Source organism: Ornithodoros turicata, chromosome 4, assembly GCF_037126465.1.
Source record: "Ornithodoros turicata isolate Travis chromosome 4, ASM3712646v1, whole genome shotgun sequence".
NCBI lineage: Eukaryota > Metazoa > Arthropoda > Arachnida > Ixodida > Argasidae > Ornithodoros > Ornithodoros turicata.
This window is the reverse complement of record NC_088204.1, coordinates 28,155,678-28,179,112: the sequence shown is the minus strand read 5'-3', so window position 1 is coordinate 28,179,112 and position 23,435 is coordinate 28,155,678. Positions and strand designations below refer to the sequence as shown.

At 42.7% G+C, this 23,435-nt stretch overlaps 1 protein-coding gene and 3 long non-coding RNA genes across 4 annotated transcripts in view; 3 read left to right on the top strand and 1 right to left on the bottom strand.

Moving 5' to 3' along the window:
* Positions 1-326: 326 nt before the first annotated feature.
* LOC135391385 (uncharacterized) lies at positions 327-1,747 on the top strand. Its single transcript, XR_010421916.1, has 4 exons — positions 327-524; positions 589-747; positions 975-1,055; positions 1,644-1,747. It is a non-coding gene; the product is annotated as an uncharacterized LOC135391385 (long non-coding RNA).
* A 939-nt stretch (positions 1,748-2,686) lies between these two features.
* Positions 2,687-8,214, top strand: LOC135391382 (uncharacterized). The gene is made up of 6 exons (XM_064621643.1): positions 2,687-2,766; positions 4,242-4,373; positions 5,916-5,981; positions 6,078-6,289; positions 7,010-7,169; positions 7,971-8,214. Coding segments are annotated over exons 1-6 (708 nt in total). The 5' UTR covers positions 2,687-2,765; the 3' UTR covers positions 8,108-8,214.
* Positions 8,215-9,892: 1,678 nt separating this feature from the next.
* Positions 9,893-23,435, bottom strand: part of LOC135391383 (uncharacterized) — a 35,756-nt gene continuing 22,213 nt past the window's right edge. The window contains exons 2-3 of the long non-coding RNA XR_010421914.1: positions 22,593-23,241; positions 9,893-10,771 (exon numbers count right to left, since the gene is read on the bottom strand). This is a non-coding gene — a long non-coding RNA (uncharacterized LOC135391383). The remainder of the gene's footprint in view (positions 10,772-22,592; positions 23,242-23,435) is intronic.
* LOC135391384 (uncharacterized) lies at positions 12,797-16,470 on the top strand. The gene is made up of 3 exons (XR_010421915.1): positions 12,797-12,960; positions 13,094-13,190; positions 14,614-16,470. It is a non-coding gene; the product is annotated as an uncharacterized LOC135391384 (long non-coding RNA).

Below are 23,435 nucleotides of genomic sequence, written 5' to 3'. Positions count from 1 at the left end.
TGTTTTGTATGGTTATTGCCTTTATAAGTGTACAAATATCATGCTGTGTATATACGTTTCTTTTTCTACATATAAAAAAAACGAAAGCCCAAAAACGAAGAAACCTATGTATGCACTGAGTGAGGTGGATTGGCTTTGCTATTGTCAGTATGATGATCTTGATGTCTGAGTTATAATTTTCTGTAGCAGAACATTGTCCACCCATCATTGAAAAATAATCATGTAAAATTGTGCAAAAGTGACTGCTGAGGTGGACTGACTGTGCTGTGTCTTTGCCGATATATGTCCTTATGTTTTCTTTGAATGCTGTGTCTCTGTAGCAGAACCATGCCCCTTCCTAATCGTAAAGTTTCCTGAGGAACAAAGCACAGTAGCAGTTGTCCCCAGCTCTTGGATGAATGGTGAAAGACAGTGTTACTGGCCACCACAAAAAGAAGAAAAGAAGGCTGGGTTGTACGTATGGAAACGAAAGAGCACTACATGTGGCTGGCAAACTCTTGCATGCGTGAAGATCGCCGAATATGGTAGGATACAATGCTTGCTGTTGTTTGAAATTATAACCGAAATATGTTTGCACTCCTCCTTTAGACACGCACGGTGAGGCAAGACAAATGTTGCCGCAAGCAGAGAACACGTCTGACCTGAATGTGGCAGAACAGTATGGGCGAGGCAAGCGAAAACGTATTGTATTGTTAAGCAGTGAAGAATCCACGCCACCTGTCTCCCCTCAAAGGCGCAGTTCGAACAGTAAGTCACATGATTTAGACTGTGTATCTTAAGGTGAACACAGAACAAAGTCTTATTACAAAAAAAAAATTATTAGGTGTCACCCGGAGCCGCACATTCATTTAGCCGTCCGTACCTAGCATGAACGACGAATCCCTCAGTATTGCGGCATCGAACATAGGATGTATGTTTTGTTCCCTGTCTTGTCATCCATTGAAAGCGTGCAGTCTAAATTGAGTGTATTTCAGATTCATCCTGCCAGTCACCCTCTGAGCAGGTGCAATCGTCGCTCTCTCAGCCACCCAGCAGTCTCTCCAGCTCGAATACAAGTATGTAACTCTCAACTAGGTGCTGTCTCACTTGTGCCAACTTTTTGTAAAAGTGAGCCACGTGTGAACACTTTCGATTTTGCTCAATGCTTACCTGACTTGAGGGCCATGAACAACAAGGTTGCTCATGCAGTTAGGCAACTTATCAACAAAGGTACTTCAACAAAAAATGTAGTCTGGGGTTTTTGGAACAAAGTGGAATTCAAAACAATCAGGCTATAAGGCAGTTCACTGGGAAAACAAACAATCAAATAAGCCACCAATCAACCACTTCAGATTTTGTGTAGCCAAATTTTGCAGAGACAGATGAAACGGCAGCAAAATAGTGTACAGTGACCACTAGATGTTCATCTTGTGGAATGCTAGTCAATTTCAAAGTGACAGGAGGCAGTGCAGCCTTCCTCCCATATATTCTCATCTGGGGGTTGTGCACCACTGCATCCAGTTAGCTCTGTCATGGTTGCTGAAACTCCCATGCAAGGGTCGTCATGGACCATGGCTCTGCAAAATAAGTGTTTGCAGGGCCTCCAGCTCAATTTCACCTCTTTTTGTATATGTGTGGTGGCAAGAGAAATATGTTTTCTATAGGTGTCAGCCGGAATCGTGCATTGAGCCAGCCATGTATTCCAACTCGGAACGAAGACTCCTTAAATTTTTCATCATTGGACATAGAATGTATGCTTACGTTTTTCCTTTTGCTGCGCTGCTGCTTCCATTAAAAGCATGTGCAACAAAGTATGTACTGAAATTGATAGATCTGTGTATTTCAGATCCAACATGCCAGTCACGCATGGATGTGGCTCATTCACAGCCGGCCCAGTTAACTAGCGGGATCTCGGACAGAAGTACGTAGCTATACAGAAAACTTCTTACATGATAACATTGGGACCACCTCATAATTTTCTGATTTAACAAAGAAAACTGCTATCAAAGCTTCAGGTGTGTGGGGGGTTCCTTGGTTCTGCAGAAGCTTCTGTCGCAGGTTTGAGAATCTCCTGTTGTGTAATGCAAAACTACATTGATAAATTGACTATTGATAACGTTGACAGTTTTTAAAACCATCAGTAGTACTAAACAGTACTAAAACATTTGATAGCAGTATTCTATAGTGGAGTATCCATAATGGACTATCGAGAGTACTGTCGATTGCTTCGGTTTTATCCCCCCCCCCTTCCCCCGCTAGGTTTAGTTTTGACTATCAATGCATTCGTTGCTGCCTTTGTTCTCCCATTTTTATGCCAGCCAGGGCAGTAACCAAGTGCAGAGAAATTCCGAGAGAACCTTCAATATATGCCCTGATTCCTAACTGTCTACTGTGTTTCGGAGATAGTTTAAGTACTTGTTTGTCATGAGCCAACTAGATAGTCAAAGCACAGTTCAAAGTAGCTACATGTGGCTTAATGTGTGTGCTTGTTTCCTATAGGAGCGAGGCAGGGTCGTGTATTCAACCAGCCGTGCATGCCATACCACGACACCGAGTGCCTTGACTTTTCGGAATCTGATGTAGAAGGCAAGTATCTTTATTTTTGTTAAATTTCTTATAAGCACTCTTTGTGCTGCCTTCTGTTATTTGTCTATGTAAAAGCATACAGTGATAAGTTAGTAAGATAAGCTTAGTACATTTCAGACCCATTCTGCCATTCACCTCCAGAGCTGGTGCACTTGCGGCCTCCTCAGTCAACCAGCAGCAGTCACGTAAACTCAAACACGAGTAAGTAGTTGTATCTGATTAACAACGATGTCTGCTTAACAATGTTACAGTTTGTGGTGTGACAAAATTCAAATTTGGGCCTGTTGGTCACACATAATAAAATCGCTAAAACAATGCTAAAAACAATAAGGACCACACAGGATGGTGCGTCCATCCTGTGTGGTCCTTATCGTTCTAGCACTGCTTTAGCGATTTTATTTTGTGGTGCAACACAGAATTGCTTCCTGCAAATGGCTTTTTTGCTCATAAAAGGGATATACGTGCCTTTGGCTGCGATGTCACCTGTTTTAGTGCTTGTGCTTCCCAATTTTTACAATTAGTCACTTTTGTCATATTAAAATTAAAGTGACAAATAGAAGGCAGGATGACAGGGCGCTGACAAGCTGGTTCATGATCAAGGAGGTGAACCCGAGACAGGGATGAAGAGACGACACAACAAATTCCCAAACTTTTTAACAAATTTTAATGTACCGATGCCCTATATATCCAAAAACCTCCGGAGAGGAGGAACAGAAAGTAAGGATGGCTTACTAACACAATTGCCACGTGCAGCAATCTCTACAGACTCCCTCAACAACCTTCGCCAAACATTCTTTTCTTTACATAGTACCCTGGTTTCAGGGAAAGTGACAAAGCACTAAAACCCATTATGGCCTTAGTTGTCGATGTGACATAATAACCCAAATCAACAACAAAGCTGTGCTCTATATTATAGGCTCGTAATGACGTGGAAGTGAATGCCTTTGTCTGTCTGTGTTTATGTTGTCTTTCGTTACCAAATTTGTTTTCCTTTTCGTCCTTTATCATGGCTGCAGCACACCACTATACCTGTGTGAACAATAACTGCTTCATACAAAGAAGCTCTGCAGCTAGAATTGCATCCTGCTGTAGTCAGGAATGGATAGATTACTCCGTGCAGCATGGAGAATTCTTCTGACACGATAAGGCACATTTTGGTGTCGATACCTAGTGCAAAGTTTTGACATGTTTGATTAAAGGAGCACTGTGGTGACACCCAAAGTATTTTTAGTTTTTAGCTGCTGCATGTTCTACAACAAATAAAATGAGCTCCTGCGAAAGAGCGATGAGCGCAAGTGACCCACAAAGCATGCACAAGGCCTATCCTTGTGAAAAGAGCGCATCGGATAAAGAGAGGACTTGACATATGCTGCTTGCCTCACGTGGTCAGTGACGTACAGCGGCACAGCTCAAGCATGTACGTATAAGCGGTGGGTGAGCTCAGAAGCACAGAGCCATTTCTACATCGTGTCTGTGACTGCTTTCTCCGACTGTTTCTGGAAATTCGATGATGCAGGGACAATATACTGCAGAGCAAAAATATTTTGCATGGTGACTCCTGATGGACAGCTTCTCAGATGATGCAGTGTTTTGAGCCATGTTAAATGTCACCTTATTACTCCTTTAAGTGTGCAGGTAATTAACTAAGGTGGTAATTGATTATTTCCAACATGCAGTGGTACGTACAGTGCAACAAGCAAGAGCCAGCCACAGTAGAAACACCTGCCGTGAGCCATGGAATGTGCTACCACACAATACGGAACGAGGAAAACAACTTGCACCGTCGAAGGAAAGAAAAATGGCTGCGGGTAATACAGTAACTGCTAAACTAGGTTCTATTTAGAAATGGAAACCCCTTTAAGTCGTCTGGTAATTGTGGTCAGTTCTCTTGGGAAACCCCCGTTCCACCTCTCCAATTCCATAAACAACACAAATAGTAAAACTTAGTACAATCAATTAGTAAAATTAGTGAAAAAGACAGCATAAAGGCGTCCTTTAAAAGCGATAAGAACCCCTGTGCCCGGAAACAAATGAAAGGATGACACTACACACAGCACAGGCTAGAGGATGTAAAAGGGTAACCTTGCAGAAGAAGTTGTTGCTGGCTCAGGTCATATAAGAAGCAGGCCTGTTAAAAAATTATTGTTTGTTTTTCTGTGCTGTGTGTTGTGTCATGCTTTTGTTTGTCTCCCGGCATGGGGGTTTTTATCGCTTTTAAAGTATCAAATACTGAACAGCCCAATTTCTAACCATTCTCTATGAAGGCGTCATCTGTTTCGTGACATATCAGTAGATCAGTGCATTGTTTGGGGACGAGTATTTTCGTGCCTGCATTAATATAGTTAAAGCCCCTAGCTTGCTGCTACTCCACGAAACCTTCCACTATTAGCGAATTTAGCTAAACTAGCGTTTTTTTTTTTTTTTTTGCAGAAATGCCATTTTGCACGTTCTTTTTTCGTTTTGTTCGCATTTCTGCTATGCAGGTTTTTGGGGCAGTCGACGTCTTGCAAACTGAAATATGAAAACCATAGAACGAAGGGTGACATACTAAGCTCCTCTATCTATACTAGCTCTCTGTCAAGAGATCATGGAGCGTACCGCCCAGGCCTTTTCCTCTTACGCGCGTCGCTTCTGCTGCATGGCGCTGCCTTGTGACAGCACTGCTAGCAGATGGCAGGTTTGGTGGGTTCAGTCAACACAGCCCCTGCCAGAATTTGTGGAACATATTCAATATTTTCTGGAATGTCATGTGTGATACGGGTTTTGCTGGCTGATGGCTCAAAGTCAGGGAAGAACTGCCAGCACAACTGCTCTTCCAACCATCCGCATAGCAGTCTGCATTTTCTTCAGACTGACTTTTGCAACCACAAAAAGAGGTGCATGCTGAAGCCTGGTGCAGTGCCTAGCACACTCCTGTTCACTATGGATAGAAGACGAATAACGTGACCACATAGCAGCTGGTGAGTACAGCATCAACGGCAACAAGCTATCGGTTGTATTAGTGACATGCGACATTGCTGTGGAAGTTGTTCTTTTTTCCCGCGGCCACATGCAGGTTTGTAAATCCAGGTGCGCGGAACAACAAATGTTTTCCCCGCAGAACCCTAGGGTCCTTTATGCATAGTGACTGATGTGCTTTTGCTGAAACATTCCTGGGGCCACCCCCACAAAATCTGAGACAAAATAAAAACAATCTCATTACTGTGGTAGTACAGTTGTTACCACTTTACCCCATTCCATAGCAGATTATGGAAAGGGGGGAATGATCTGGAATCATTCCCAATACAACTCATTCCAGCTGCAACCCCGCAATCCTAGTAGCTTATTACTCCACTGCTTAATATTTACAGATAAAAGAAATGCAGAAAAGTACTTCAGGGAGTGCCACACCTCTGGAAGCACACAGCACGAGACAGGTATACTTGTTACAGTCATGGCCAAATGTATTGAAGTTATAAATTTGTGTCCTAATGCAGAATTCATGGCGAATGAGCTTTACTTTTGCAACATAGGGAAATTTGAGAAAAAAGTGCTGCAGTCCCTCAACATGATCAAGCTACGAGTTGCTGAGCATTCTGAGCAGCTGGACTCTATTTGTGCAAGCCTGGAACACCAAACGAAGGCTCCAGAAGAACATGTCATGATACAACAATTTCGTGACTTGGAAAGCTTTCTTGACTACAATGACCAGCTTAAGGTGTCAAGAGAAAAACAGGAGTCATTGGTATTTCACAAATTTTGTTATGTTGAATGCACTTACACAGTTGCCGTCAGTGTTAGAGAGCAGCTCAGTGGCTTCCCTTTCTTTATAGAGCAGACAGTGTGTAGATAGAGCAGTGCAATGTTGAAAATTGCATATGAGCAGCATATATGGCGCTATTGCAACGTAATTCGAAACAGGCTTTCAGTGTCTTTGTTTTTTTTAATCACTGAAATTGGGTGTAACATGTTCCTTTGGCATTATTCTGGAAGTCTGCTTGCAGAATCATTATTAGTCTTTTTGTGATAACTCAAATTGAATTTTCAGCCAGGCAAATTACTTGAATACATATATGCAGGACATTCGAATTTGATTTGCATTTGGATTTAGATTCTTCCTCTCCTACAGGTGTTGATGTATTCTTTTCACTGGCTCTTCTTGTCCTCCTGATCATTTCAATGTGCATGGTTATTTCGTTAAGGAAGCTTTCCAAACGCTGGTTGAAGATGGCCCAGTAAGGCCGAAGCAGCTGTTCCAAGCTGGAGCAACATTCACGTAGTGTTTAGTGAATAGTAGAAGACTTGAGCTGAAGAGCTTTTCTTTTCCACATTTGCTCTTGCATTTTGCTAGCTAAACTTCTTGCACAGTCGGTCATATGTATGCTCATTCAAGGTTCTCACGGACCAAAATTGTTCAGTGTATGCATTTTAGTGACCTGAAGTGGCTCTCTGAACCCTGTTTCAGCGCATGTATATGACCAGGCTTGGAGGGAACAACCTTGGAGACAAAGTCAGACGAACCCTCTACCAAATTTTATCTGATGAAGTCTCTGTTTGCTTTAACTGGACTGGAACTGGAGCCAAACGAAGGTTCAAGGGTCTGGAATTTACAAATGTCATGCTGAGTAAGTTTTTTTCTGCGTGATTTCTATTTTCCAATACATTTTGCGGTGTCATGTCATGGCACAGTGCAGACATTAGCATAAGTGAAACTGCTGTAATGGGGCATAGGAAGTTGTATAATCTTTGCCAGCGGAACATGGAGAGCGGATGTCTCGGAAGCTCTATTGAGAAAACGCATTTGAAACATTTGCATCTCACAATGCGGATTTCACAGCATCGACTGAAAGAAGTACTACAGATCTTATCCGTTCACGTGATGCTAAGAGGTTGGGTATTCCTTGTGCACACAAATTTGCTTGATTTAACATCTTGAAGTTTTTCTGTGCTGCTAAGACAGTGTCTGGGTAGTTCTCAGAGTCTTGTACCAATTCTGTGAGAAATTAAAAAAACTGTATTTAAATTGGGCAGCCGAAGTCAGTGCAGCTGCGGACCTAAACACGTTTACAGCCACATGTTCTATCGATTGCACCACGTAGCTATCGCCACTCCAAATAGGACATTCAGGATACCCCTCCCTCTTTGTCTAATTAGTACTATTGTTGGTGTCATGGATTAAAAAAGGCTGTGGCGGCTCAGGTTTGGTGACGCAGGCTTTCGTTCATTAAACGTTCGGTTGGTGCGGATAGTGGAAGCATTTTGACGTGTCCGGGAGTTGCGTTTGGTAGCGTGTGTGTCCAGTAGCGCATGGTCATACTGATTCATTCTTTACTCATGTGCTTGCCACTATTCTGTCAGCTGGAAATATGAGATATGAAAATATTTCTTAGCTGGTTGTTATAATGTATAATCTTGTGCATTTACAGGTGTAGTTACCTGCCCACCAACAAATGCCACAGCAGCAGAAGTGGAGAAGGTTGTGCAGACTTGGCTGCGCCATTCCCACGAACGTATCCAAAAGGCGGCAGCCAGGAACTCTCAACTTCAAGAACCAGCAGCATGAAGAGAACAAGGGACTAGGAATGTGCACCTTTGTTCAGTTTCCATTTTACTTTTCATTCATCGGGTCACAACAAGAAATAACTTTGCTCTGTGCCATCATAAAGTAAGTGCTTGGGACATTGACCCACGAGGCAGTGCTTTACTTGGGTCCCGTCTTCTTTTTCTTTCTTTCTGTATGTGTACATGAGATACTCTGTTTCTTCATCCACTTTCTTACTTTAAAAATACTTCAATACTTATTTTCAGTTGTGATTGTTTACACATTGAACAGTGGCAATGTCCTCATTAGTGGAGTACGAAACAGTGGTAACACAGCAGCAGTGGTGCAGCATTCATAATTAAACCCTGAGACTGAGGTACACAACAGCAATTTCACACATCTCCAATAAAACAAACAAACAAAAAAGAAAGGTCTCCATAGTGGAAGAGGGTGAAGAAAAGTAATCTCCTTCGGTTCTGTCAGAATTAGCCTTTGATGTTATTAACTGTTATTTGACTCTCCTTTCAAGAGTGCTGTGTGGTCCCAGGAACTAAAGCAATGTTTATATGACTTTCTGATGGTCTCTGGATAGGACACAGAGTTGCTCATATTCGCAACGAGGTCCGCAGGACGTTCAAGCAACATGACATCTGGCCTATAGAGGCGCTGCAAGTCCGGCCTGACAGCTTCGCACACCTCCCTGGCGGCTTCCTTCGACAAGCGGAAGGTAGCGATGAATTCGTCTTCCGATAACGCTTCGACAGCATCTTGATGACTGCGGAAGTTGCGCACCGGCTTCTCCTCAGCAACACCTTCTTCGAGGAAAACCAGATACAAATCCACCGGGTCCGCTATTTGCAACGCGAACGTCGAGGAGCTTTGCGTTGTTCTTCCTTCTCTGCGCGGGCGACTACCCTCTGCCACGCGCAGTGGCAGTGGCTGCGCCGTTCTCGAAAAACGGGGTTTTTTTTTTTGGCCACCCGCTAAGAGTACCGCGTGAGCGCCACGTGAGCGCCCTGTTGCTATGGTGACGACGACGCGGAAGGCAGAGGCATCGCGAGCACGCAAGCTCGCGCAGTGTTCGGTAACGCGCCCCTGGCCTATAAGGTATGCTGTACGTCACGAGGCCGAAAAAAAAAACGTGACTTTTCATGAACAAAAATACGTTTTCCATCAGTGAGCTAAGCAAATGAGGCTGTTGCTGCCCAACATTATCAAGCTTTCCTCCAAAGTTTTGGACATAGCGTGCCTCTCTTTGGGTGCGAATTGCTGGTTTACCTAGCAACACCTTGGCTGGCTGAATCGCCAGACAGGGTTGTGTTTGACCTTGGGAAATACTACTACACGGAGACCTTGAAATCAAATGTCCATACTGACTACGAAACGCCTACGTCACGGATATGTGAACTTTGGACTACAGCACGAGCAAGGAAGATTTCGCCTCCCTCTTGACCACAGGTACAAATCCTACGCTCAGTGGAGCTCTCCAGTTTCACTTGAGAGATTTCGTTGTGTACTCAGATAGCTTTATACTTCTAGAAAGTTTAGGTTTCATCATTTGTATGGACATCAGCTTCTATTTTGATATATCGTACTGGGAGAACTTCACGGGAAGCAGTGAGGTCCTATTCCAGTCTAGATATTTTAACACGTTTCCAACCTACCATCTTGCGCTTTATTTTCATTGTTCATTCCTTATCAGTCTGTATTCTATGTAGTATGTAATTACAGTTTTGCACATCATGATGCATGACACGGCAGATGTATTCATTTGCATCACTAAAACGCGGATTCTATGAGAATTCAGTCACTCAAAACCTGTTTAATGAACACTGAGTCCATGTTTGTGAGTGTGGCATATACAGTCTATTTTTGGTTCGCCAAAGGTGTTAATGATATTGGAATGCACCTGTCAAATATGTAGAACGCTTTTATCCTCTGCATCTTCCTCTCCACGTGAATCCTTACTGCTTCAATGTCCTGAGTTTCACGTACCTCTTCTCCAGAAGACTGACTTTCGCACAAAAACGGTGGTATGTTCAACTTCACATTCTTCTTACGTAGCAGATATTCCATCTTGAACCCTTTGTCGGCCATAATCCAGTCACCAGGTTCAAATGACAGCTCCAAGAAGCCGCTTTTGATTACACATCTCCTCCCGGACACGGAGCTCAATAAATAAGCTCAAAAGGAGCTAAAAAAATAAGCTCAGAACTTTGCACTTAATTTTTGAGGCATCGATGACCACAATGGATGAAGGGAACTTTTCCATAAAAGTTGGTGGCACGGTCTCACCGATGTAAGAACGTGAGAGTCATAATGGCAGCAATGGCAGGGAATTCCATGTACAGAGCATTAATGCAACTGTTGAAAATTTTTGACACCGTTGCCTATGAGATGTCGAAAAGATGTCCTACGTGCTGGTCTAAGAACCCAGCTTCCAGTTTGTAAGCAGTAGGTAGAGTTGGTTCTCAGTACCAAGCTTCCAAAATCATCTTGATTTAGTTTGTCCATCTTGGTCCATCTTTGTCCATCATTGGAACAAAGTCCGAGTCAATAAACTGCCTTGAGCATACCTTGGTTACCTGTCTGGCTTCTTGTGAAGCGCTTTCCTTTGTCTCTTCTTATGTCCACAATCCACTTTTTTCAAATGGCTGGATCCTTAGTAAATTTGTGGAATGATACCTGAAAAGCAATGAATTGTTGCTTTTAGAGGAACAAGCAGACACAGATTTAATGCTCCTTGACGAGCTTGGTATGTTTTGACTACACAATATATATATATATATATATATATATATATATATATATATAGTTGAAATAAATGGGAGACAGAAGACGAAAGTAGGGGAAGTAACAAAAAAGGGGTTTATTAAAACTTAAAAATCATAAAAGTTAGGGAGGATGTCTACGTTACGGCGGAAGCTCCGCCTTCTTCGGGACAAAAGAGCTAAAAAACGAGCTCTTTTGTCCCGAAGAAGGCGGAGCTTCCGCCGTAACGTAGACATCCTCCCTAACTTTTATGATTTTTAAGTTTTAATAAACCCCTTTTTTGTTACTTCCCCTACTTTCGTCTTCTGTCTCCCATTTATTTCAACTATAATTACGTAGCCGTCCGATCCAACTCCAACTTTTCAAGATATATATGTATATATATATATATAGATACTATGGAACGATGCGGCAGCACCAGAGAACACGTGTTTCGCCGTGTTTGCGGCTCATCGGCCCTGGGTAGCTGCGCATCGTTCCGAATTGGCAAACCAGGGGTCACTCAGCGAGCAATATACACCTGGGAGGGTGACTCAGCACTCCTCAATGCCACAGTGCAAGCCAGTGAATTGTAATGCAGGAAAAAAAGCCATTAAAGAAACAAATAAATGATACTAGACGTGTTTGAAATTCAAACTTACAGATTAATATGGCTTCTATGGCTGCACGCAGAGAAACAGATACTCATGGAACGATGCGGCAGCACCAGAGGACACGTGTTTCGCCGTGTTTGCGGCTGATCGGCCCTGGGTAGCTGCGCATCGTTCCGAATTGGCAAACCGGGGGTCACTCAGCGAGCGATATACACCTGGGAGGGTGACTGAGCACTCCTCAATGCCACACGCGAAACAGTGTCCTCTGGTGCTGCCGCATCGTTCCATGAGTATCTGTTTCTCTGCGTGCAGCCATAGAAGCCATATTAATCTGTAAGTTTGAATTTCAAACACGTCTAGTATCATTTATTTGTTTCTTTAATGGCTTTTTTTCCTGCATTACAATTCACTGGCTTGCACTGTGGCATTGAGGAGTGCTCAGTCACCCTCCCAGGTGTATATCGCTCGCTGAGTGACCCCTGGTTTGCCAATTCGGAACGATGCGCAGCTACCCAGGGCCGATGAGCCGCAAACACGGCGAAACACGTGTCCTCTGGTGCTGCCGCATCGTTCCATGAGTATCTGTTTCTCTGCGTGCAGCCATAGAAGCCATATTAATCTGTAAGTTTGAATTTCAAACACGTCTAGTATCATTTATTTGTTTCTTTAATGGCTTTTTTCCTTCATTATATATATATATATATATATATATATATAAGCAGGAAAAATGAGAAGACGACAAAGAGCTCACAGGAAAACACAAAGGGGTGTTTATTAAAGGTCACATATCCCGATTTTGAAGTGCCGCGGAACTGAGCGATACTCGCGCTGTGTGTTCATTAGCGAACACTGAATATGTGTGCGAAATATCTTGGTCCAACTGTTCGTAGTTTTTTAGAAAACTTTTTTTTAGTTCCCACGCCCGCCGTCAGACCGTCGGCAAACCCTGCGCACTGGCGCACCGACGCCACTGCTCTCGGTTTATCTGTCTTTGGCTTGGCATGAACTCTTGGCTTGGCTGCTTTGCTTCTTTCGTTTCGTCCTCTGTGCATCGTACATAAGCTGTTGTGTTACTGCTAAGCCGGAAACAAAGCATGTGAATATTTTTTTTTTTTTTTTTTTTGGCACGGCGTCGTTTGGAAAGTGCACTTCCTTGTTCTGACCTTGCCTTTTATGGGCTGGAGCGATATGATACGTGATATGCCACGGCGAAGTTGTCGAAAATGCGACGGTGCTACGCTGTTAGCACAGTTCATCGGAGCATTTACGAGTGTTACCTATTATAACCTGCCAAAAGACCAAGCAGTGCGAAGCTCTTGGCTGACAGCGACAGCGGTGCCTGCTAAGTTCACTCCAAGGATTTCGTTCACGAATGTTATCATAGGTTACGCGCGACTCCAGAGGCAATTTGGAATCTCGGCACGAAATCGTCTGATGAAAATCTGAGGTGCCGACACACCAATTTTGAACGTGCCACAGAGGATCAAGGCAAAAAACGAGAGCAAAAAGGTAAGTCGAGGTTCAGATATAATAATAGCAAGCCTCGTAAACCGATTGTGCAGCTGTCCTACTGGGCGTACTCTGATATAACCACGATTAACAACACAATAGTATTGATAATGTAACTTCTGAATTACCACAGGTGCCCGCTGAAGGCGAAAATGAAGCAGGATCTGGCTTGCATCTGGTGCATGAAGAAATTGCTGACCTATTAGTTGCAGTCTACCTGCCACCAACAGGTATGACAATGTGATGCTATAATTTGAGCATTCACCTATGTTCCACTTTTCATGTGCGCTCTCATGCAGAGATCTTGACACTACTCTTAAGTCTGCCCTCAAAGTTACAACCTGTGCTTTCAGGGTGGAAAACAATGGTCCCCATTCCGATTAGCTGCTATCTCCCAGTTCAAGCACTTTTGCTGTCTGGACACTGGTTCTTGTGGATGGGGTGGTACAAGCTTCACTGTCTGATATATAATGCACGTTACACTAGTTCAATTAATTTGTCCTTTGCACATTTTTGTTAAGATTATTGTTGGACATACAATCCTTTCTGGCACGCAGAAGCTGATGTCGTCTCTGATAACGTTTTAGAATTTTCACTGTCATCAACGTCCATTGAGGAAGATGCCTTTACTGTCTGTGGATCTTTGATTGAGGAATAGCCCGGAATTCATGTTAACATTGTCTACTCTATTAATCCACTGTCTGTGTTCTGAGAGCTAAGATCTAAGTAAGAAAAATGGGAACTATTTATTTGTCACAACTTCACACTGGATGTGGTACTGGATTGGCATATAAGCTAAAATACCTGAATTCTACAATACTTGTGTTGAACTTGGTGCATTACTGTGGGCAATGAAACATTCATTATATTTTTAGTGGGTCCAGTGCACAAATACTGTGTGCATACTGCATACATGCTGTTCGACAGGCAAAAATACCTGAGCAGTGCTATGTAGTTTTTTTATCCAAAGTTCATAATCTTACTGCAAAGTCACAGTACGTAGAACAGCAATGCGCCGATATGCTGCGATAGAGATTCACAACAGAAAGTAGACTGTTGAGAGTATCTAAATTTTAATGAGACGAGACTTTCGTGCACAAGGCTGCTCTTGTTAATGTCTAACATGAAGTTACAAAATCCCAGAATATATAAAACATGTTGTAAGGTACAGAGCGAGGGTTGGTACAGACATAAAAATAAATATGCAACTATATATAATAAAATAAAAGGGGGTACAACTCCATCAGTTTCAAGCCGGCAATGGATGAGTTGACAAGACACTGTAGCACCGTTCCCTGAATGTGTCGCCCGTGAATGCCTTTTACGCCAAATACTTATCTTGCCACTGTGGTCATTCATGTATTATGCTAAACAACTCATCCCTTGTCTGTTTGAAACTGATGGCGTCGTACCCTCTTTTATTTTATTATACTATGTTTGTATTTTGATTTGTATATTTGTATCAACACTCGCTCTACTTGTTCTCTACCCTACAACGTGTCTTTATATTATGGAATTTTGTAACTTGACGTTAGACCTCAAGAAGTACAGCCTTCTGTGCGAAAGTCTTCTTTCTATTGTGCACAATCGTTATAAAGTAAACATGACTGTCCATTTCTTGTCATTAAATCCTTCTTTTTTTTTTTTTCGCAGTGGTGAGCAACTCTAAGGAAACATGCAAGAAAGGGAGTCTCTTTGGGATGACGACCCCTCATCATCTCATGAGGATACAGTGGTTGATGAATGGTTCATGTTCTCAGACACATGGATGGAAACTTCAACAAACACTTCATGAAAAAGCCAGTCAGTGCTAGCACCAGGAACTGAACGTGGACCGTTCTGCTACCGGTCACAGATGTTACATTTCAGGCACTCATTGACTTTTGGTGAATTACTTGATGACATTGCCCCAACGTGGAGCTCGCCACAGCTCGTTTGCATATCTGTTAATGTTGTGGCGTGTGTCGCGTTTTTCTCTTTGTGTGTTGCAGACTCAGAACGGTTACTTTGGATCAGGTCGGGTACGTTTCATTTAGACATGGCAAACAAAGTGGTGTTTCTCAACACAACTTAGCAGTGGCCTTCATGCATTACTGCTGCCGCTATTAAGCGTGAATGGAAAGCTGCACATTATGTTCACTCTACTTTTATCGTGTGCTATGTAATCTTGTTCAAGTTCTGTCAAACGAGAGTGCAATGCTATAAAAAAATTCAGTACACTGTTTAAGTGGGATGAATGGTAGCGCATGAATGCGGGAAGGAAACTGTCATGTTATGGCAAGTGTTTATGTATTGTACATTTAACTACTAATTTTATTTCTTAGCTTTCGCTGGCGTATCGTGTCGAGCCATGTTATATTAATTTGGAACATGTTCTTCTTAGTAGCCGGAGCAGCTGATACACAGTGAGAACATAGCCCGTGTGTGTTTGTCTCTTCCACCGCAGCCCTTGGTATTCCTCCCTGATGGCTGCACGTGTCAGGGATAGGTTTCAGAACCAGTAATTCTAGCCAAGTGAGAATTGCTTTTCGGGGGACCATCACGCTGACAGATGAAACATATGGTTTAAATTATTTGCAGGACAGGAATTGCGTAGCTTCACACAAATACTACTACTACGACGAAAGAGTGATTTCAAATCTAGCTTTTTTGTGTTCCTGACATTATCGCACAAGATGTAGTATCCACTATGATCCTTTATATGGGGGGTATGTACAGTGCTATCAACAGATGTGCTATTTACAAATCTGTTTCCTACTGTGTTGAAATGGGGTAGTTTGTATCTGAGAGCCATAGTGAAACACAGGTAGCCAAGGACGGACTTTTGATGCCCTCGAGAAACATGGCAACACATCGCAGGGGCTCTGGATGTTGCCTAAATTTCCAGGACACAGAGCTCAAGGCAGCATTTAAACAACAAGTGGTCAGAGAAATCCAAGACAATTCCATGTGTAAGCAGTCCGCTGTTGGATTTGCTTCTGTCCGAGATACGGTATCTCAAAGGGGACGCACGGGCACACACAGAATGATACTAGGACTGCCTGTGAAATAGAATGAGGAGCTAGCAGTCGCATTGTAGCTGTCTCATCCTGTCATTGGCTGCTTGTGTTTCACTATGGCCATGTTTGCTATTGCAAAGAAAACAAAAACAAAAAGACCATAGAAAAACACGAAAAGATCGACCTGGAAAGCTGCCTGTTCCAGTGCTCACATGGAGGCAATGCAATGATGTAACATGTTCCATTCATGAACTGTACATAGTGGTACATATCACAATGCCAACCGATTATTCAGATTTTTCTTGAACTACTTTGTCTTTTGGAGCTTTGATTGCCCAGCCTATTAGTGGAACTTTATGTGATACCCCTCTTGAGATACTTTAAGATTGCTGATGCCGTGCAGTTTGTTTATTTTGAAACTGTATTGTGCTGATGTACAAAAAGAGAATTGTCATATCTGCATTTGAGTACATAGGAATAATTTCTATGTACTTTCCTTGTTGACATTAATATTTGCACTAGGTCACAACATTGTGGATTGATGGAAAATGTAAATAAAGATATTTATTTGCTTGCCAAACAATGCACAAATGTCGTCTTTTCTAGTGAGATATTCCCTGTTCACCAGACATAAATGTGGAAAAGTTAAAGGGGCACATTGATGGTAGAGTCTAGCATTCCTTTTTGCCACTTCACATATTTTCACTTTTATTCGTGTGCATATGTAGGACTAGGAAGGTAGAGCATCCGCATAAAAAATAATTTCGTATGCAGCCACACATATGGTTCAGAAGATTAGATAGATAATAGATGTCCAAGCATATATAATTGTGCTTCAGGTGTATCATTCAATGGGTATGCTAACGCATTGCTTCCATGAAGCCTTTTTATTTATTTTTTTATAAATTCTTTGTTATAACTTTTATTTTTATTTTATATAAATTTTATATTACTTATTATATACTTATTTATTTTACAAATTTTATAAATTCAAAACTAAAGCTACATGGCCCCTGTAAGACTGCCCTTTGCGAATGGTTTGGTAACGTGTCTCTAACTGTAAAGGTAAGAGGCAGTCGAGAATGCTGCAGACAGGGTTGCAACTTACATATTGCTTATCATGTCCTACGTGATAAATATTACATACAAAGTGATTTGTGCAATAATTCCTGAGTACGGAATTAATTCCGAGGCTGGTCAGTGATGTCAACCAGGACGACAAGTCTCATAATTGCCTCTAACACTTTTACACCCCATGGGCTGAGTAGTGAATTTAAACAGCACTCTACAGAAGGATAAGGTGCACCCACTAATTTGATTTCTAGGATCTATGCTATATCCTAATTCTTCAGACCCCACATTTCTAAAAACACCATTTCTAAGTGGCAATATGTGCTCTGGTACTTCTTTTGCGTCTGCATAGTCAGCAATTAACCACATGGCTTGTTTTTGTGCTATGGTGCTCATACAAACAATATTCAGATGTTAGACATGAAATGCAGTCGTTTGTAGCGTGCCACACAACGCAGCGTGACATAGGAGTGTGTGATTCGAAGAAAGCCTCTGGAAAATGCACAGAGTCCCACAAAAAGTTTAAAATGTGAGAGAGACGCGTCTTTCCTTCACCCCAAATGTGAGAGGGTGAAAGAGCACACTACCGCCTCTTGTTGGACCGACATTAGTACAATGATGGTATAGTGCCTCTGCAATAGGTAGTCCATTGCAATTGGATACCGTGGGACTATGTGGGACACCGAAACATCGCTCATATTTACATCTAAGCCTTCTTTCCAGCCGGTCGCGACAAGTGAGCACAGTAGATATCAATATAAGCTACATCTAACTTGGTTCCTGCCTTGTATTTCTCCTATTACTCCACACTCTAAACCGTTTCACACCTTTAAAGGTGTAAAATAGGTGTATTAACAAAGATCACACCCCTTTCACACCCTACAACTTTGTTTTGGAAGTTCCTGAGGGTGTAACAACGGTGTACTACACCCTCAGGTGAACTATGGTGATAGGTGTGTCGCCTGGGTGCATAAAGGGAGTATGTTTATTTTCACTCACATGAACAAAAATAAATATATACAACAACAGGGAACGGGAAGTTACATTACAAAAGTGCATGGCGTGGATTTACAACACGTCTACGATCTGATAATGTATCCAGATTTAGAAGATCTGTTGAGATAGTCCTTAAATTTCTTAAAACACGTTGCTAATCATTGCAAGACAGAACAAATACATGACAGTGCTCATCATACTCAACTGCAGTTAATGTTTGTATGAGAAAAATTGTATCAGAGTTAATAACATATATGCCTGCAATCTCAACGAACACGGGTAAGTCCTCCTAGGAAGATTCTTTGGCAACAACACAGCCAACAGCAAATGTGTGATCATTATTAACTGCACTTTTCACACAGACTATAGATTCTGCATGAATGTCACGGTTATGAATGTAACTCTGAATTGCTTCTGGGGCATGTTGAAGTAGTATCTCCCCGGAACCATCAGTAGATGTGGCATTTCTGATGAAGGGCTGCGACCACACATACATTTGATAAAATTCATGTCTTCTTGCTAATGAAAGGGTTATGTTCTTACAATTTAGAGTTTTTCTAGTTACATCTTTAAAATGCTAGTGTTTCCCTTCGAAACGCATACACCATACAGCTAGGAGAGGACCAAACACCCTGATGAGTCGCGGATAATGAACAATGTAATGCATTTTACAGGGGTTAGATATTTGTGGGTACAACACTGCAAAGCCTTGAAGAAACGAATAAATGCAACGTTCTAAGTAATGAACATGCATATGGGGGAGGTACCTGCTCATGAGAAGGTCTACAATTTCACGAAAGGCTATATACAGCTGCCATGCTTCATTGCTATGCACAGCTGCCATGCCATACATGGTTGTCTGTTTGTCGGCTGTGCATGTTTACACATATATTTAATCACCTTGATGTGCATACATATATGGATCTCAATATGCAATATGCTGGTAATTGTGAATACACAGTTACCAGGATATTGCCACGAACCCAGCAGTTTTATTCGGCGTTACACCCTTTACACCCCAATTGCCATGAGGGTGTTAAAATACACCTTAAAAGGTGTGCGCCATGAACATTTTGATTTACACCCTTTAAGGTGTAAAACGATTTAGTGTGCACTGAGTAAAATATATCCAGCCTCACTCGTCGAATGGATCAGGAACCACACTGTTGAACACCGACATAAATATGTATCGGAGATCAAATCTTGTTAAATAATTATACCAAGACTGATGGGATGATGAAAAATATTAGCGGACACGTTCAAGGTTAATTTCGGTTGCAGCGTAACATTACTCAGTTTCGTAATATTCAATTAGGCTATTTGCAACACGGCGCTGTGTACAACTTGTGGTGTCCCGGCAGCAATCCGACACATTTTAGAAGACTGCAGCCAGTACGTATGCGAGCGACGGGCCTTTAAATGTCAACTTGAAATGCTCCATCAGAGGCCATTCAACATCTGCAAAGTTCTCGGCCCAGTAACCCTGCACATCATTGCCGTGCACTGGGCGCTTTTATTTCCTTTCTGAGGGCCGCCGGCCTCCTTCACGAACTGTAGGGATTTCCTTCCCTCGTCATCCTCTCATATGAACATCTTTGGAATGGGGTAGGGTCCTGCACTCAACACAGGGAAACATCCCACATCATCATCATCCATTCATCTATGTTGTTGTTGTTGTTGTTTGCACACGCCCATATGTGAAAGAATCACATTCTAGGACAGGTTCCCGCAGAGTACGCACAAATGCCTTTGATTTCTCCCTTCGTGTTTCACATAAAAGGAGTTCGTACACGAAACAGAATCAAGCTGTCAACTGATGTGTGTGTTGCTTTTGCTCGCTAACTTTGGAGCAACTCTGGTAAACGTCCATAATTTCCAATATTTTATAATCGCATACACGCAAATTGAGCGTTATCGGCTGTGACCAATCTTACGTATTTTTGTCATGTACTCGTGCGCGGATTTTGAAATAAAATGTGGCATCACTTGGCAAATCTATTGAATTACTTCGCTTTGTCTGCGTGACACTGAGTTTTTTTGCGTGACTTTCTCTGCGTGACACACAAGATATGTGCTTCTCCATCGTCGCACTGTCGTATAAATGACCCAAACGCGTAGCCTAGTGTTATAATGTACTCGCTTTTCTGTATCGTTGAACTCTTTTAGACAATTTTGTGATTAGAAGACGAGGAACTATGAATATTACGGAATATCCAGAGAAAAGAGATACAATGACGCAACGACAGACCAACATACGGGACATCCGGCATTCATATTCTCATCCTCTCATAAGACGTCAAAATTGCGTAGTCACAGGCAAGCTGATGGATTAACTCCATAACTGCAAACCTGAGCGGTACAGAAACACATCGACAACACAGCACAGAGAATACCCAATATTTGAACATTAGTTAGCGTATAAAGAATGACATGAACTAGAGAAATATTAGGTGCGTTTTCGATGTATGAAGCGATCGGACACATGTAAATGCAATGCGGACTCGTGAAACGAAAGAACAAAAAAAAGCCAAATGGCGTATTTCGCGGGACTTCACTTATCTCACAGTTACATATCAACCAACGATACTCGTCGCGATGAGCTCTTCTGGTAGAAGAGTGTTGGTGGGCCATGCACCCTTATACAGGGTGTTTCACCTAAGGTGATAAAAAATTCTAACTGGCTACGTACTCGCCGGAGGATTGTCGGACTTTCGGCAAGTACTTTCTGGAAACTTTTGCCATCTTTGAGGAAGGGTTTGGACAATTTTTAGTGAGGGAAATTTATTTTTTTCAGTTGAACTTTGAAAAATGCCAAGCGAACCCCACTTTATTTTTATTTTTTTACCGAAGTGTGAAGTCCTCCACGGATAACCACACACCCAACCGAAACTATGCACAGTATCGCAACAGAAATAGTCTAAAAAAAATATGCAGAAATTCGCCTTTGCCCCGCCTGCTTGATTGTCGCAAAGAAAAGCGCACATTACTTGCGGGAAGATGAGGCAGTGTTCCCGCCTCTTGTTCTACCTTACTTTGCGCCGCGTTGACCTTGATGCTGGTGACAACCGACTTATCACAAAGAAAACAAAACAACCGTCTTATCACAAAGAAGCCAAGACAAATGAAGGCGGGGACGCTTTCTCGTCTAGACGCAGATTTCGCGCGCGCTTCTCTGAGAAAATCAAGCAGGCGGGGCTAAAGCGTAATTTTTACGAATTTTTTTCGACTATTTCTGTTGCGATACTGTGCATGGTTTTTGTTGGGTGTGCGGTTATCCGTAGAGTACATCATATTTCTGTTTAAAAAAAAGTGAGGTTCGCTTGGCAATTTTCAAAGTTCAATTGAAAAAATTAATTTACCGCAATTAGAAATTGTCCAAAGCCTTCCTCAATGATGGCAAAAGTTTCCAGAAGGTATATGTCGAAAGTCCGACAATCCTCCGGCGAGTACGTCGCCAGTTACAATTTTTTATGACCTTAGTCGAAACACCCTGTATAATAGTGATAGAACAAATGTGAGTATGGCTGCTCTTGTATAAGGACAGCATTTTCTTGTCTGAAGGAGCAGACCCACTCTTTTTTGTTAAATATTCCTCCATCCCTATTCAGGAACCGCTTACGGTCGCTGCTTTATGCAGCTATAAATCGGTTGCGCTTCACTCGCTGAACGAAGCTTTCAGAAGTTAGACACATCCATTCCTCACTATATTGAATTCTTCCTTTTCGAACATAGGAGAGGGGCTCAGAAAAATAAAGCAGCAAAGGACGAGAGCAAGTAAAGCACCGTGAAGGAAGGAAACCCTCTGAGAACGCTAAAAAGAACATAAACGAATTCAACCGTAGGGCACTGGAAAATGGGAAATTTTGTGCATCTATAGAAGCCGTTACGCTCAATCTGCATGCCTGGGGGCATGTGCTACAGAAGCGTTTTCGTTGTCAGTTCTATCGTCTCATCTTACGTGGATGTGGAACGCTCGACGTCAATTTATTCGGCACGTGCAGCATGTAGCCGCACAAATAGGCTACCTATATTACCCTGTTCAATAGAGGCCGTGGAAGTTTTTGCCTCAAATCTGTGCTGTCTGCTGTAGGAAAAGGAATCAATCAAGTGCCACGTCCCCCGTTTGTCGTTGCATTGAAACTCAAACTTATTTTTCGTTTTCGTTATAGTATTTCGGGTAGTTTCCTTAACCATATTTTGAGGGGCGCCTCAAGCGAAAGTAAGGTGACAGTGAGTGTAGCTATTAGGGGTTCAAGTAGCTGGCTTTCTGGTACGTTGTATCTGTTGTTCCTTGTTGTGTTGAATGTTGTAGGATTCATTGCGGTGCGTTCCATACTGAAGGAGCTCTGCATGAAACTCTGTAGGAGCAGACATGGTTATCAAGCATGCTGGCATTCTTAATATGTCTTAATCCTATCTCAACCTTTGTAGCGTGTATTCCTCTGCTGCTTTAACCCTTCGTGCTACCACTCTTGTGAAAATAAGTGATCTTTCCCACATTTTCTATGGTGTGTCACCTTCTCTCGTGTTCAATGACCTCGAGGCAAGGAAAGCATACCAACTTACCTTCCCTATCCCGTCATTCGTCGCCGTCTCATCTGTCTGCCACCTTTCCTCGCGTCCAATGCCAGCGCACAAATGCGGCCGTCGCTTCGACGATGAGCATGGATAAAGCCGAACTTGACAGCACCACTCCCAGGGTCCTAACATTCGCCGTTGAAGTAGATCTTCCCGCTACGAACAGCGACAACGCTACCAAAAATCCATTCGCCACAACACTCACCAATGCCAAGCACAAAACACCTCGTCCTGCGCAAGAAATTCTAAGGTGTTCAAATCCAGGACCGACATGTCTTGCACCGCCTACACGTCCGCACGCAGCCAGTACAGTGAGGCACCCTGCCGGAACACCAAAGCAGAGCATGTTCCTTGCCTGCTGATCCAGGCAAGCAGAAGTGCCAAGGACAACGGTGATGATGCCCAAGACGATTTGAATCACTCGGAGTCTGAGGAGGACGGCTAAGGTACGACATGTTGGTACAGTGTTAGGAGGGAGGAGGCCGCCTGTTGTATCTGTGGGGTCTTCGGGGTGGTACGACCGGTTGGGAAACAGCAGAGGCGGCATCTCTGTACCAACGGGGTCAACGATACTGGTGGGAAGGGCGGCCACTGGCTCCGGCATTTGCGGACGTGTGGTGGCTTCTTCCGGTACAGCCTGTAGGGAGATAAATTATTACCTCGCTTATGATGGATTGTTCGGGTACGTATAAAGCATTCTGTCTAAACAAAATGAACGTAGGCAGACGTGGCACGTGCTCCGGCTTAAAGGACAGAGGTAGACGCCTGTGAAAGTTCGACAAACCTGGTGATGAACGAACTGATGTGAACGCCAGTAACTTGGTAGACTGC